The following is a 16892-nucleotide window of genomic DNA, read 5'->3' on the forward strand; positions in this document are numbered from 1 at the left end:
AAACTAAAGCACAACATGAAGTGACCTACAGACCTCCAGTTTTTTCATTGATCTCCTTAATCACCACATAACTCTTCCACCCATGATAGAGAGAGAGACAAGAGTTGGGAAGCACTGAGAACTTAGCAGATCGATGAATAATCTCTTCATTTCTTAACCCATCATTAAGAGGCAAAATAAACGGGATATATGGTACGCACTGTTCAGGGTTTCCACTCATCAAGGAGAAAAAATGTCCAACTATTTTCAAAGTAAATTCTTTTCTTAAGACAGCAGAGCTAGTAAAAAGAAATGAAGAGAAATGCAAGATAAAAGTCCTAATATGGTAAGGACAAGTCCCTTTTCCTGGGGTGTCAAAGACAGGGGTTGTAGTATAACGGCAACGTAAGCAAAGGCATGATGAAAGAGATCTCGAATAGCTTTTCGTTTATGGAGTTCGGGAAAAAAAAGAAGTTGGGGGAGGGGGTAGTTTACTAGTAATAAATTGTCGGTTGGTCAGTTCGAATCTTGCAGAAACAAAACCCGATGGGATATGTCATGAGTCACAAGGTTGTGATCCTGATTGTGCATCACTACACACTATGTTGCCCTCTGCAGCTGGTTGTTTTATGTTTCAAATTTAATCGTTATTTTTCTTTTTAATTATCTCATTGGCCAAAATCAACACCCACAATGCAAAAGCATAGGAATTTTTTTAACACCTTGTCAAACTAATGTGGCCTTACCCCTAGCTTTTGAACAACTAATGTTTTTTTTAAAGGGCAAGCTGTTTAAACTGAGCGATTACAAGGGCCCTCTGCACAGTGAGCCCAGTTAGACACCTGCACGTAGTGATGAAGACTGTTGGGTGTCAGGATCTGATTGTCTTCCTAACGTGTTTATACACTGGGAAAGTGGGGATGGGTTGGGGTAGCCGAATGGCAAATAAATTATTAGAACTCGGAATCAAAAGTGTTATGATTGTACAAGTATTTTTGCAAACAGTTACATCTACATCAACATTACAAAATCTGCTAACGAAATGAACTCTCAGCTAAAAATTAGATTATCAGTCAGAGTGGTTAAGTGTGCAAACAGGCTTACGGGCCCTTTAGAAAAAAAAAAATCCTTGCAGGAAGGACGCTAAAAAGAGAGAGGAAGACAAGACATCTTAGGGAGATGATGAAGATATAAAAGCTTGTATACATGAATATAAAATACTTAAAGCTTTGGGGAAATAGGAACACAATTCATCTTTCATTATTTGTATGTCAAATATTGAAGAAAGTCAAAACTGATCGGGCAAATGAAATGTCAACAGATGAAGAGCGTGGAATTGAATTCAAATAGTCTATTAAGCTTTGTCATATATGTTGTCTGTCAAAGTCGGAGCTGCTTCTCTCTGAAAGGAGGAGTAATCATCCTTTCCAGAACTGTCATAGATGTTCTGAGGAGCGACATCAGGTTGCTCCCTCAAGTGGTTGTATATTCCACTGTTGCTGGAACGACTTTCCTGTCTGGGGAGTGGAATAGGAGCTTTCTGCAGCGGTGCAGATATCTGGAGAAAAGAAAGAAATGAATGAATAAACAAACAAATAAATTAATTGACTGCGGAGCTGGTAAATTTAAAAAAAAAAATTTATAACACAAACAAGTGGATGAATACATAAAATAAAGAATAAAAACAAAACATGGCATGGCAAGAACCAGAATAAAAATGAGTTGAAATTTTCTGCAATGATTTTGTACAAGTTCTGTGAGTTGAATATTTCTTCATCTGCAAACAATTGATGAAGAATTATGAAATAAGACATTTAAACATGCCATAAGTTGAGTTGAGAAGAGTTTTGATATAAGAGTTGAAAACAAGTTAATGTTTCTCCTTCTTCCTCCCTCCTTTACAAACATCTTGTTTCTTAAAACCTAAGACACATTGAGGGAAGTGAAGCCCACGGGACAAAATTTCGACAGTACTATTAGATGTTACAACCCTCAAATCATTTCTATCCCATGTTAATACAGTGCAACTCAGATTTAACGAACTCGGATTTAACTAATGGAAGCAGATTCCTTGTTTGTTTTTTAATTAATGAAAACAAACAAAATAACTTGGATTCAACAAACACAAAAATGAAAAAAATCAAATTCAATGCAGTCATAAAGGAAGGAAGACACAAGTGTTCTGGGAGTGGAAAGTTATAGACGAGTCACAATCATATCCACCCTCTCCCTCCTGCTACTGGACAATGAAAGGCTAAACAAGACATAGATGTTAATCTACGTAATGAACTGTGCGCTGGTCTGTGGGAACAGACATTGTCATATGCCCTACATTATGTCTCAACTTGTCGCTCATATTGCTATAACAAACTCTCGGATTCAACTAAATCGAAGGTCAGGCCTGACGACTTCATTATATCCGAGTTTCACTGTTATAAAGAGAAGATAATTTTGGACACTTTCCCATTTTTGAACAGATAACCCTTCCATCAATTGTATTTCTTTTTCTACACCTTGTTGAATCAAACAGAGGGGGAAATAACAAAATAACAAAACGATACCAAAATATTTGGTACAATATAAAAACATACACACATACACAAACACACGTACAATTTGCTTCTCCTTCTTGTGATTCATACATCAAAAGCTTAATACACTGTAGGCCTACCTGGTGAGCAAAAGAATAAGGACGGACTTCTGGTTCATTATTCTCAGAGTTCTCTTTTTCACATCCTTTATAGTTGTTGTTGCCAGGACCCGTCTCTTCATATTGATTTTCAAGTTCAAAGTACTCATCCTGCTTTAATCCTGTCTCCCCCTTGAGCAGTTTTTCCTCACTCTCGTCCTTACTCATGGAGTGGGCCGGCTTGTGAGGCTGGGAGTAAATAACTTCCATAGGGAAGTTAGGGCCATTTGGAACATCTGGTTCATGTTCTCCGTCAGATAAGCTTGAATCCGTTACATACTTTCCTGAGCTTCTGAGCCTGTGGATTCATCCATTTGTAAGCATACAGCTTAAACATTATTGTTAACAAAAATTCTCCATTTATATCATAATATGAATATATATATATATATGAGTGTAGGTCTGTTTGTGAGTGTAAGTGTATATTACAGCTCAACTCAATCCCTCCTCTGTTCGTCTCCGTTCTTTGTACTGGGAGATGTGAAGGTGGTTCCTACTTCTTTACTTGGATTGAAATATAATTATTTCCTGACTTGCTTTTTCCCAGTACTGGCCTAAACACACATAAGGTCTTGGTGTGCTCAACCTAGGTAAACTAATGAATAAGATATATAACAACAACAACAGCAACAACAACAATAATAATAATTATAATCCAGAGTAAACATGTCTTAATGAAAAAATACCTTTAAAACAACTTGATAACCACACTTTCTCAGTGCTTTAAAATTTTGATTTATTCTTACTAATGATATCAGTTACGACTGATCATCATTATAAATTATTAAAATCATCATCATCATTTTCTTAAAGCGACAAAAATCTGTTTTCATTAACACTGACTTTCCTAGTCAAAAAAGTGTAAGTTGCTGTATACTGCTACGAAACAGCTTCATTTTAGTGAGAGGAGAGTTCACCTTTTCCGTACACAGTGTGCTACTGTCAGCAGAAGAACGATGATTAGGACAGCTCCAACCACAATACACAGAATGTACACAGTACCTGTGTCAAAACAAAGGGAAAAAGAGACATGCAGTTGAACCAGCTCTAATGCCCACCTGTGTAAGAAAATTCCTTGTACAAACGGCCATTTCCTCCCTTGCATATTCCTTACATTATAATGACACTGTGTAAAACAGCCTACTATTTTAAATGGCTACTTTTCTCCTTGACAATGGGTGGCTGTCTTAGACAGTTTCGACTGTACTCTAATTTTCCTCTTGTTTTGTGTCAGTACAAAATTGGGGAATTTTCATTTTTCCTAAAGTATTTTGGTACAAACTAGCAACTATGCAGACAGTTCATTTCTCGGTGCATTTTGCCTATTAACTAACTTGTGCCTGAGCTATTTTTCACCCAACAACAATTGCACCCTGACAGTTCTTGGGTTTATTTAATCGCTAAAAAAAAAAGACAGAGAAAGCTATCATAGTTTTTTTAATGCAAAAAAAAGAAAGAAAGAAATGCTCTCACAGAAAAAGAAAATCGCATCGGATTCATCAGAATAGTTTATATTTAATTAATATTTTGAAAAGGCAATGTCTTGGGGTTACGTAATTTTTTTTGTGCTGCCCAATTTGTAATAAAATGATCTATTGCAATGCGGGGGTGACAGACTTAGTCGGTTAAAGCTAAAAAAGTATTGCACATAACTTCGCCAAATTTTTAACACAACGAAACAAGTGCGTCAACTGTTGGTTTGTGGCTTCCTGTTCCTTGTAACTGAAAAACACTGGAGATATTGATCGAAAAAGCGTATTTCGAAAATACACTGGATTCGGCCACTGCGCCAGCGGGACATCCTGTAAATACACGAAAATTGGTTCAAGTGTGTTAACCTTGACACTCAATGAACCCTTAACTATCTGCCACAAGGACATCTTGTCATATTGCAGAAAAAGGTTCTGAATTACTTTTTATAATCATCCTTTTAGCAAAGAAAATGAGAATATCGGTTGGACTTGCAGGTGAAGCCCATCGACACAATAATGGTCATTTGCAAAGAAAAGTAAGACAGAAGAAAAACAGGGAAAGAGAAGAAGTAGGACCAACCCGTAGCACCCTCAAATCAGCCATGTAAATATTTTGGCTGCCTGAATGACTAAAAAAAAGGGAGCATGAAAGTTTGGTCATAATCACTTTACAAACAAATCAAATTATGAGTAAATCTACCACAAACCTAAATACATGCTTATATAGAAACTTTGTGTGACAACACAAGAGAAGGAGCAAATGAACCCAATGAAGAAAACGTACGGCATGACAAATAATTATATACGCTGTTACAGAAAACCTGAGATTTACTACTATCAATAAGCTGCCATAGGTAGTTTGACAGAATCAATTCGTTGTTCTATTAAGAGTTTTACGGCACTTGCAACAAAATGAGGTCATAGGCCTATACTAAAAGTGCTGAAGATTAGAGGTGTTACAAGGGAATAACCAACACAAAAAAGAAGGAGACATCAGGACGATAGGTGTTTGATAGGAAAGAAGGAGCAAACCACACCAGAGCACCCTCCAACCTCAATTAGTCGTTTTTCTAAATTCTTTATAATGAATTTATAAATGTTGAAATTGTCTAAGACTGCCACCCATTGTTGAAGAGAAAAGTGGTTATCTTAGATAGGTGAATATCTTGAGCAATATCATTATATAAAACAAAACCACAAGGGGAGAAATGTAAAAATGGTTTTTGAGATTGTCTTGAACAAGTGGCCATCATAGTATGTTAAACTGAATATTGATGGATATTTTTCTCTCTTTCTTCAAGAATATTACTGTACCTAAGGATCCATCTTCACTGTCAGATACACCAGGAAGAAAGGTCTTGTCTTCTCCAAACTGCTTTCCACAGGTGATCGTCAGGTCTGTCCCTGAGCAAAAATATTATATTAGTAGATTTTAAAAACTTCTAAAAAGTCTGAAATTTGGTTAAGGCAGCACTGGTAAAACAAGAAGTCACAAAAGTGACTTGAAAAAATTGAAAAATAGATTCAACACAAGTATACAAGGACAGAGCAGTAGGGTGCTGAACTTAACTCTCAAGGGGGAAAAAAATAGCCGTGTGATTTCAGTTTCTGCCTTCCTGTCTCCATCAGATAGGACCATGAATTATTGAGAAAAGTTCTCTATCTCATTTTCTTCAGTTCTCCCAAATGTAAATAGATGTTTCCAAACAAGAAAAGATGGTACATGTTATGTGAATAACAGCTGGATACATCTAACAGGCTGCAACACTGCATATCTCTTCGCACTGAAGTAGTGATTTTGAAATATCAGGCTAGCCAAGACAGAGTTATTGCAAAACTCTGTGAGCCTTCAGAGAATATCCCAAATAAACACTTTTTTCAACTTAATCACTTTCATCTGTATTTTTTAACAGGCAAATATGAAAAAAAAATAATATATATATATATAAAGTACTATAACATGTCTATCATCAAGAAAACATGTCCATGGGCTCTTGAATATATTATAGCCAAACCAACTACAAAAATTATAAATACCTTCAGAGGTAACATCTTTCGTTAACTATTTCATAAAAACTCTCCTTATTTTATATATATAATGATATGGATATATATATATATATCTCTTGCTGCTCAAACATAAAATAGCACATTCCTGAAATAGACATTTTGTGGTCTACAGTGAGTCAGATACTTATATCTAGCAATTATAATAACAACAGTTATATTTCCACAATGAGAAAATTAAGTTCAGAGAAACACTGGAAAGAAATGGGAGGAGAAGACCACAGACTTCACCACAGTGATAACAAACCAGCTGAAGAAAGCAGCTGACACACTTTGTTTATATTCCTAGACCTTTGCTTAGAGTTTTCAAAAGTGGGAAGAAAGACTTGACTAGCCCACACAAAGAAAGGGGGGAGAGGAGTAAGAAGAGCTTGTTGCCATGTCCTCATGAGAGAATCAAGACACTTGAGAATTTCTCAAAAGTATTCTCCTCAGGGCTTGTGAAAAAAGCAACTAATTAAAAACATAAATTTAAACAGCATTCTAACAAACAAAAAACTTGATTTACTCTTCGAGCATGTGACATGATCAAACCTGACAATGACTATAAAACATGGACAAAAGAATTGCTCAAACATATTTAAAATTTGAACTCCTTTCTTACACAAGCAAAGTGAAAGACATCAGGTTTGCTTTTTTTTAAAACACAAAATTAATATTTTCAGTCTCATTCAAAATCATGAACATCTTAATTTCTCTACACAGGTCCATTCACCTACGCTTATGACTTTTCATTTATATCCATTTCATGCCAACTTGTCAACAATTTTCCTTAAAATATTTGTATAGCCTACACACATGAACTTACTTTTGAAGACATAGTACTGGTACCATGACAAAAAATAAAACTTATGATACATATAAAATAAATGCTGAGCAGAAGCAGCAGCAGCGAAATGTACTGAAATAACAAAAATTCTAAAGATACTAACAGGTTCTATGCACCTTCTGTTCTAGCACATAAAATCTTGAGGGCAGAAGATACATTTAATCAATTAATTCATCCACAACTAAGGCAAGAGAGAAAGGGTGGTATAGGATATCCTTTTTATTCAAAGCTCTAATTTTAACAAAAAGAAGTCGCTCACTCTCATATTTTATGTCATGTATATTGCCCTGCAAAAGTGGAAAGACATGGAGTGACATCAAGCCACTTGCCCAGGATAGGGAAAGATGGAAAGTGTTTGTTCGTGGCCTAAATCAGGATCCAGGGTGAGAAAGGCAATGATGATATTGCCTTGTGTTACTTCAACGAGTTACCATGTTATGTATTATTAGGGAGGGCGGGAGGGAAGGAGCAGGGGAGAGAGATAGACAGAGAACGAGATATATATATATTGATATGACATGATGCATGTGTACTTTGTGTCACAGAAGTTGGTGAAAGCGCTCTGTCAATTTCATACAACAGAGGAACTTGTAATAAAGTCTATTATATCGCATTTTATCTTCCTCTTGTTCAACTTTAAATAGACATTCCAGTCTCTAGAGTGAAGGCTGCTGTTTGCTGCAGCTCCTCCAGGCTCCCATAGAGTAATAATGGGGTTCCCTGACTAAGGTTGGACCAAGATTCCCTTCAACGGTTATCTTATCTTATTCCCAGGTAGTTACACAATAATATAGTGTAAAGCGCATAGAGCCTGCTGTTGAGCGGGGATATGCGCTATACAAATGCTATCTATTATTATTATAAGTAATCTCACCTTTAACACCAGCCCAGATACTGTCAGGGATAAAGTTTGGATTGACACCAGAAAGAGACAATGTCATGACAGAGGAGGATGTGCATAGTTTTCCATCAAGATAATAGCGCAGCTTCTCATCACTGATTGTTACCCTGAGATGGGAGAGATACAATAAGTATAAGATTTACACGAAATACAGAGAGTTCATCCAAGTTAATGTTTACATTTACCATTGATAAATACTGAGAACATTTGTACAAATCAAGTGTTTGTAGTTCAGTGTACATTTATACATTTTATAGTTTTAAATTCTGCAAAATGGAGCAGAAGGACTCACCAAAGTTTATAAAAATAGTGTCTATCTAACCAAAGTGAGTTGGACATGGTAACACTGACTGATTAACTACTGGGTCATATGACTGTACTCACACAGTTCCATTTCACTTTGAAACATGAACATCATATTAATGAACAAATCAGTAGGAAGTTGAATTGTCAGTACCTCCCGGAGTCACAGCTTTCTATCAAATTAAATTGTAAATGAAACGTTTAAGTTTTCATCCCGACGGTTAAGTTGAACGTCTGATGAGCTGATCTTTTTTCCACTCCACCGATGACATCAACTCATCCTTAGTCGACTGTATACAGTGGTGTCCAAGAGAAACTTGAAATGTAATTACCCAATCATCGTGTTAAAGCCTTGCACTATCGCTTACGCATCATACCAATTTAAAGCTAAATAACAAAATGAATTGTGCATCATCTTAAAAAATAATAGCTTATCTATGTTTAGAGAAGCCCGAGATATGGTCACTCAAAACTGACCTTAAAAGTCAATCTTGGCAAATTTGAGCAAAATTAGAGAAACGTAAAATTGCCTTTGTGCGTGTATTGAGGAGTATCAACATTTGTTTTTGTTTTGTTTTTGTAAAGTGTTTTACGGCGCTCGCAACTGCATAAGGTCATATGAGTGCGCGGGACACACCTAATGTTTTCAGTTGGTAGGAAATTTTGAATTTTGCCCGGGTGGCGGCCGAAGCCTACTCTTATCGATTTTAGACCACCAAGGGATCTTTAACGTGCGCAACTTGCACACGGGCCCTCCGAGATTTTTTGCCCTTGTCCGAGAAGGCTAGGTGTAGGTCTTTCCTACCAGAAGATCAGGGGTGTGGCTGAAAGACAGCAGTAAGAAGAAGCGAAGGAAAAGCAGTAGAAAGGCTGCAGAAAGAATCAGGAGCCCAGAGGAAGGGGCAAAGGAGGTGAGGGGGTGGGGGCAGAAAGAGGAGACGAAAGCAGACGACAGAACATGGCTAGAGAGCAGGAAATGAGGTGAAAGGAGACAAATTTAGAGAAGAACATTTTTCGGTCGCTCCCCGGATTCGAACCCGGGACCTTTTGAATGAAAGGCCAACACCTTAACCTCTAGGCCACGAGAGCCCCCGTATCAACATTGATAGAAAGGACATACATTGCCCTTCCAATGAAAGGATAATATTGTCTCTGCAATAAACAAAATTTAATTTCCATAGTTTCAAACAAAACGGAAAACGGAGCAGTCTTATACTTCGCAAAACTTCTTAACATTAAACGTGCTCACTGTTATCTTGCTTAGGAGCCATTGGTTTTGTGAAGGGCTCGAACCCTTTGGTAATCTGCTCTAATAAATTTTGGACATAATTATCTGTTATTTCATTCAAAATGTAACAAAAATTTGCAAACAAAAGGTTTGAATTGGGAGTAAAGTTGCTTTTCTTCAGCTGCTCATGGGACTTCAGATATTCTGTAGGATTCATCTGGGCTATTTACTGGAGACCACTCCAGCACTGATATGATTTGATTTGTCAAGAATTGTGTAAGGGTATTGGCCCTGTGAGAAAGTGCTTTCCATGAATGAAGATGTCTACTTGAACGACGCTGCGACGAAAATAAGGGTAAGACAAGATGTTCAAGCACGTGCGTGATGTAGTACACTGAACCAAGCAATCCTGTGAATCACATGAGGGCAGTTTTGTTTATTCCACCCTAGACAACCCAAAACCATGGCAGTTTTGTGGCCTCACTCTTCAGTGACAGATGATCAATCCAAAATCTAACAAACACAGTCCATGTGCAAAATAAATTTCATGCTCTACACGAAACCAATAGTTCCTAAACAAAAACAAAATCATACCAATGAACACATGTAACGTTAAGTTCAGGCTTTGTTTGGAATTTGTGACTACTCAGTCACTATGTTTTCTAATCTGTTTGAAAACAGCACCAGAAGATGCATTTCATTGCAGAGATAATAATTTAAATATTCTCTTTTCATTTGATATTCAATACATTATGTCCAATCCACCAATGTTGATGCACCTCAACAGGCCCACTTGCGCGAACACACTTTTATGTTTCTTTGATTTCACACAATTTTGCTAAGCCTGATTTTTTAAGGTAAATTTTGAGGTGATCATATCTTAGGCATCTTTTAAGGAAGATGAAATATTAATGTGTCAGATGATGCAACATTTTCGTAGCTTTAAATTGGTATGCTACATTCTTCTTCTTCTTCCTTGTTCTCGATGACAGCAGCTAGACAGTCAATCCGCTGTCGCGCACAAACTGTGCAGTGCGCTTCAAATTTGAGAGACTGCCATAGAGCTTTCTCTCAAGGGGCGTCACATTCTGCCACGTCTGTATACGAAGGGTGGCGCCGCGCGGGCAGTGCTGAAGGTAATGGTTGGCATCCTCTTGTTTGTGTCCACATTCGCAGATCGTGGACTCTCCCACTTTTAATTTAGTGTATATGGTGTTTGAGTCTGTTGTGGCCACAACGGAGTTAAAAGATTGTGACCTTGTCTGCTCTATTTAGCATGTAGTAGGGTGATTAGGGTGGGATCTTTTTCATCTGTTTCTTATGGCAGATTTTATTAGCGGTATGCTACATTAGTGGGTTGTGCGAGGCTTTAACATGAAGATAGGTTGATTGCATTTTCATGCCACTGTATAAGCTGCCACAGGTAGCTGGACAGAATTTATTGTTTTTCTAAATTCTTTATTATGAATGAATAAATGTTGAAATTGTCCAAGACTGCCACCTATTGTAGAGCAGAAATGTAGTTGTCTTAGACAGGTAGACGTCTCGGACAATATCATCATAATATAACAAAACTCTTGAGATCCACAGGACTCGCACACTGGAGCTCCCTTGTGTCAAATGCTACATTTACTCTAGGACAATGCTACCTCAGAATCACAAAGTTTTATCTGAAATTTTTGGCTGTTTTGAGTTACTGAGACCATGAGGTTGGAAATCAATTTAATGTTCTATCTGCTCTATCAAAATCGTAAGGTTATTTGGAGTCGTTATCAAAATCATATTAAAAGAATTGAATTTTAAAAAGCTTGACATGATGAGAAATTCAAAATCTTTGACGTCAAATTGCTCAAAATTAAGTACTGAGCAGACAGAACTTTGTAATTCTGGGGTAGCGACATGCTGAGGCATATGTTTGCCCCTCACAGGGTAAAGGAAAGCATTCCCATAGGTTCTATAGGGTTAAGAAAACTTGGATGGGAACAACACCAGTCTAGATCAACTGAACATGTCAGCTCTTTGCTAAACAGAGAAAAATTGTTCTTTTACATAAGTTTCAATAATTATAACAATCATTTATGGGTGCTGGTTTATAACTGGTCTATTGTTATGTTTCTAGTTCAGTTGACAGTCTTATACCTCTGGATCGTTCTGACAACTAGTAAGTTTAGTGGATGGTATAGGCCTACAACTACTATATTTCTTGTCTCCTCATGACAATGATCAATTCACATTTATATTGACTTGAGAGTGTCATTGGCTGCATTAAAATGTTGTTTTATTCGGTAGTTGTAATTTTTATTTTCCCTGTGCACATATACAGACTTGGCACTGTCAGTGGCCACATTTAAAATGTTGGTCCTCTGAAGGAACTTTACATTTCCACTCTGAGTTTAGACTTATACAGGCTCGGAACTGTCATAAACCACACTAAAAATATTGACCCTGAAAAGGTACTGTTTCTTCGGTAAGAATGACGATGTTGTAAAATTCTATTACATACATCTTGTTGGGTTTCAAAATGGAAGGGAATAAAATATTGAATATCTCAATCTCTTTTCATACATTTTAAAGTAAAGTTCTGGCCGACCAGTCAAAATGAAACAAGATCTAAATGGTGCATCCCATGCATAAACACCTCCGCCTTTGATCCATCCTCCTGTGTTTGATCTTAATATTTAGTGGCTAGCTGTCAATGTCTGTCACTTGCTGTCCCGACTTACTTGTCAATCATAATCTTTATAGTGGCAAACATTCTTCAATTTAAACAACAATGCAATTTGAAGAAATACACCCACCCACTCAACACAAATGTAAAAATACATGTACCACTGTCTGATCTAAATGCCTGCACTGCTGCCATTACTATCGCCAATCAGGTGGGTACGCTAAGCTTTTGCCTCATCACAGTAAACTGTGGTTGATCAAGTGGGACTTGGAGTAGACTGGCGTATCTCATTAATGTCTCTCCAGTTTAACTGCACTTGGAGGAGGGATTCAGATTCCAACCGAAAGGAGATAGGATACAGCTGGACAAGGATGGAGACTGTTCGTTTAGTTAGAAGTTTTATGGCAGTAGTAACTACATAAGGTCATATGAGCACGCAAAACACAAGTTGGTAGCATTTGCAACAGTTCAGAGCATGGCTTGATTTCACCTTATGGTAAAGTTAAACATGTCATGGTAAATATTTCAGTATTTAAAAGGATTAAAAGATAAATGATAAAAATAGGATGTAGATTAAAGTCCAGGACAGAAGTAGCCTACATGAAGAGCTCTTGTTAGTGGTCTATACCCCAGCACACGGTAAAAAAAAGGCTGACGACGACGATAATGATGGTAGGATTACCTGTTTGTGCCGTCACATCCATGGATGTTTAGAGACATTCCTTTGGATATACGGATATCATACGCTGAGAGGGTGACCTCTGCTGAATTGTTGCTCCTGGAGGTAATTTGGCAGGAACATGATGAACTCTCTGGTTGAGCGGAGAATGTTTCATTTTTGAAAATAAGCTGGATCAATAAATTTGATGAAATTTCAGTGCTGACATTTTCACAGATGTCATATACTCTGGAAGACCCTGAAATTTAAAAAAGGAAAGAAAACAATCATCTAAATACCAGTAGAAAATAATGAAGATATATAATTCCCAATTTATTTTTTATACAATTCCTTTAATGTTGCATACATTAAAAAAACCCAACAGATTATGGTAATGTGAAGTATGATAATATTGCACTTCTCAATAAGAATTTAAGTCGGAAGGTTTATTTTGAATTATCTGTTTTGTGTCCATTTGGCCATTAGCAAACCAGTCAGTTTGTTCATATGACGAACTGAGAGCCTTTATCACCCATCACCTTTTGTAATTCTTAATTTCACTTTCTTCAGATCTACAATTTCCTGCCTGGTAAACATTGTTGTCATACCCTCCATTTACTTTTTCAACCTCAAACACTTCTTTTTTGACATTTTTTTCTTCCTATAACACCTAGTAATTTTGTTCTTGCTCACATCTTTTCACAGTTCTTACTTCCAGTGCTAACTTTTTTCTTTGCTCAGCTACTTCCTTTCCTCTCAACAACACAAGGGTAGTAAAGAAGTACCATACAACTTTATGCATCCTCCAGTCACATAATTTTAAGCGAGTTTGAGTGCTTTTGAATACCAAACCTCACACTCAGAAGTTCAATGAAAAGGGGAGGTAAGAGGTCAGGCCGGAGCTACAGGGGATGGGGGGCTTATCAGATGTATCATTTCTAATTTGTTTTTAAATTTTTAAAAAAAATGCAACACCATTTATGCAGTATCACTTGATCTACTTATACACGACATGTAAAAACCTGCAATATAGGACAGATCATTTGGAATTTGTCCTTGCTCACAACTTACCAAGGCACTCATAATCAAGTGATATGGAATCAGGCTTTGGTTTCATCTTGGAGAGCACAAAAGGACTCTGAATAGTCTCTCGATGGTGTACTAATTCTGCTGGTGTTCGTCCACTCAGTGCATTGAAGAAAGGCATAACAATATCTCTTGCCATCCCAGGGTCTTTCTTATGAATGCATGAAGCTATAGACATTTTATGAGTATATACACTTATTGATTTACATAGGTCACTTTTTTTTGGAAAGTACACAGCGAAACTTTTGATATATATCTTTTCTTGATTCATATTTACACAAAGGTTTTGGCTTCCTATGGCCAGATTACTTCCATTTAAGCAAAAACTCAAACGCTCATTTTGTTTTATTAAGTCATCTTTCAAACATTCGCCATCTAGTGTGTAATCTGAAAAACAAAACAAAAAAATCATCAGCTGTCAGCTATTTATTTTTTTTATAATAGAGGGTTTTACAGCGCTCGCAACTGCATAAGGTCATATGAGCGCCAAAGGGTGGGTGTCAACAGAGAAGTCTTTACAGGGAATCAGACTTAGACTGCTCACTGCTCTAGCTTCAACAGCACAAAGTCTGCTTCGACTATCAAGGCACCCCAAAATAGCAGGTCACAAGAGAGTGACAAACATACAAAAGAAGTAGAGGAGAATGACAATAGTAAGGATCAGGAAAGAAAAAGCAGCAGTTCCCTGTTGTAGATCAGGCACAGATATGAGTGTGACATGAGTCAACCCATTTACAATTCTACTATGCTTGAACGTGATATGTCCCCCCTTTGGGAATGGCCTAAAGACACTTCAGTCAGTGGCACTGCCCCGGGGGGTTGTCAGCTATTTAAAAGAAAAACATGGCCTAAATATTAACAAGACACTTGGAATAAACAAACAATGTTTGATATTTAACGAGATAAGTGGAAAGAGACATCAAGAACACTTGATAATATTTTGTCCCAACACTTTGAAAGTTACATCAAATCAGACCTAGACGCTCAGACTCAGACCCATCTTTAAATTTTGGTTTTAACTTCTGGATTTAAAAAAAAAGAAAGGAATACAATGTCTACACCCCCGCAATCTTGGTCAGATATTGTCTACTGTGAGTTATTTTGACAGAAAGTAATTTTTCAAATCAACAGCGTCACACTGTACCCAGAACGAATTTCAAAGAATTTATTTCTACTCCACAAAACCGATGGGTACGCATGAGAGAGACCAAAATCAGAAAATATCCGAGATGTGTACTTCACTATGAAGATGTATATAAAACAGACAATTAATTAGCCTTCAAAAAGAAGGAGACAAAGAGTATTGTGGACATTGTGTATGTGTGTGTGTGTGTGTGTGTGTGTGTGTGTGTGTGTGTGTGTGTGTGTATGTGTGTGTGTGTGTGTGTGTTTGAGAGAGAGAGAGAGAGAGAGAGTAGAGTAGAAAGAGAGAGAGAGTAGAGAGAGAGAGAGAGAGAGACTAGAGTCGAGTAGAGTAGAGGAGAGAGAGAGAGAAAGAGAGAGAAATTGCATGCTTGTTTCTGCATTCATATGTACAGAAAAAAGGAGGGGGGGAGGGAGGGTGACCGGCAAAATCACTGATTGAAGTCTTCTTCTTCTCAATTGTACCACACTTGAAGTCCGGTATCTGTCATAAATTGGGCCGTCCTGCTCAGTTCATCACAGATTGAAGTGAGAAACAAGAAACAAGAAAAACAAAACAAAACAACAACAACAACAAAACAACAAAAAAAACCAACCCCCAAAATCCCTTCCCCAAAACTAAACAAAAACAAACAAGAGCATATCAAACTAAATGTATACTGTTTCCGCTCAATATCTTTTTTATTAGCATGGCAGCTGAAACCAGCCTTGCCCTAAGGGCTCTCTAAAGTACCTAAGCGGCATTTGCCTCATACAGTTGCTTGATTGTTTGGAATGAATTTTTGTTTGATAGTTTGGGGTTTTTTTTTCTTTTGTTTTTGTTTAGTCAAATCTTGAAAACATCACATTGTTTGTGTACAACCCTTTGGCAAGAGGGTAATACACTTTGAATTTATCTAAACAAATACGATGATTCCATAGGAAAACAATAACAGACTTGAAAACTGCATTTAATGCTTACCCCTCCCCAGGCCACTTCCTTTTAGTTTCTTTTACTTTTAAGAAGAGTTTTAAAGCCCTTGCAACACAATAAGGTCATATAAGTGCCGATGGTTTTGAGGTGTTACAAGAGATCAAGTCATAAATACAAAAAAAAAAGAAAAGAAAAAAAGAACGAGGAGAGATAGGACGACAGATGTTTGATAGGAAAGAAGGATCAAACCATACTAGAACACCCGCCAACCACCCGCTGGCCACTTCTTTACCTTAGATAATTGTCGAATGCTGCCTGAAAAAAATCAAGCTCCTCTCATCTGCAATTCGAGCATTGACTTTCTCATTTCACGCATACTGGGCAGACAAATGACACACACACTTATCCGGCGTCTATGGTGTTGCGGTTTAACCCTTCGCTGACGCACGCAGGAGACCCGAGTTCCATTCCTGAGTGGGGAAAACCTGCCTCCTAAATTATCTAAATTGCGATGATGGGGTTTAAAAACATGTGCATTAAAATTTAAAACATACGCAAAGCCATCTCCTAAATGATCTAAATTGTGTTGATGGCAATGTAAAAACACCTACAATAAGGAAAAAGTATTAACCCCCCCCCCCCCGAACACACCCATAAAATCCAAAAATCAAAAATTAAAAAAAAACCCGCCCACTTACCTTCTCTTGGTCTTGAGCGTTGCCCAAAGACAATGCTCAACCAAAACAAGAGAACAACAACAGCGCGCATGGTTCTTCTATGCACCTCCATCTCGTAGACTGAAGTCACAGAAACGCGTAACTAAGATAAACATAGACCTGAAAAATAAAAGAAATAAAATAAAAACAGCAATGTTGGTCACACATGACTAGAAGGTATTATATTTTCGTAGAGAAGATCAGAAATGGAGAGAAAGAGAAAGAAAGAGAGAGAGAGAG

At 37.3% G+C, this 16892-nt stretch overlaps 1 protein-coding gene across 1 annotated transcript; it reads right to left on the reverse strand.

Moving 5' to 3' along the window:
* Window positions 1-623: 623 nt before the first annotated feature.
* On the reverse strand, window positions 624-16772 carry LOC101847103 (the record flags this gene model as incomplete). The annotated part of the gene is given in 8 exon segments (XM_005097097.3): window positions 624-1537; window positions 2651-2966; window positions 3586-3670; window positions 5455-5544; window positions 7911-8044; window positions 12819-13053; window positions 13866-14267; window positions 16635-16772. Coding segments are annotated over 8 exon segments (1557 nt in total). The 3' UTR covers window positions 624-1333.
* Window positions 16773-16892: the final 120 nt, after the last annotated feature.

This window comes from Aplysia californica, unplaced genomic scaffold, assembly GCF_000002075.1.
Source record: "Aplysia californica isolate F4 #8 unplaced genomic scaffold, AplCal3.0 scaffold00146, whole genome shotgun sequence".
Taxonomy (NCBI): domain Eukaryota; kingdom Metazoa; phylum Mollusca; class Gastropoda; order Aplysiida; family Aplysiidae; genus Aplysia; species Aplysia californica.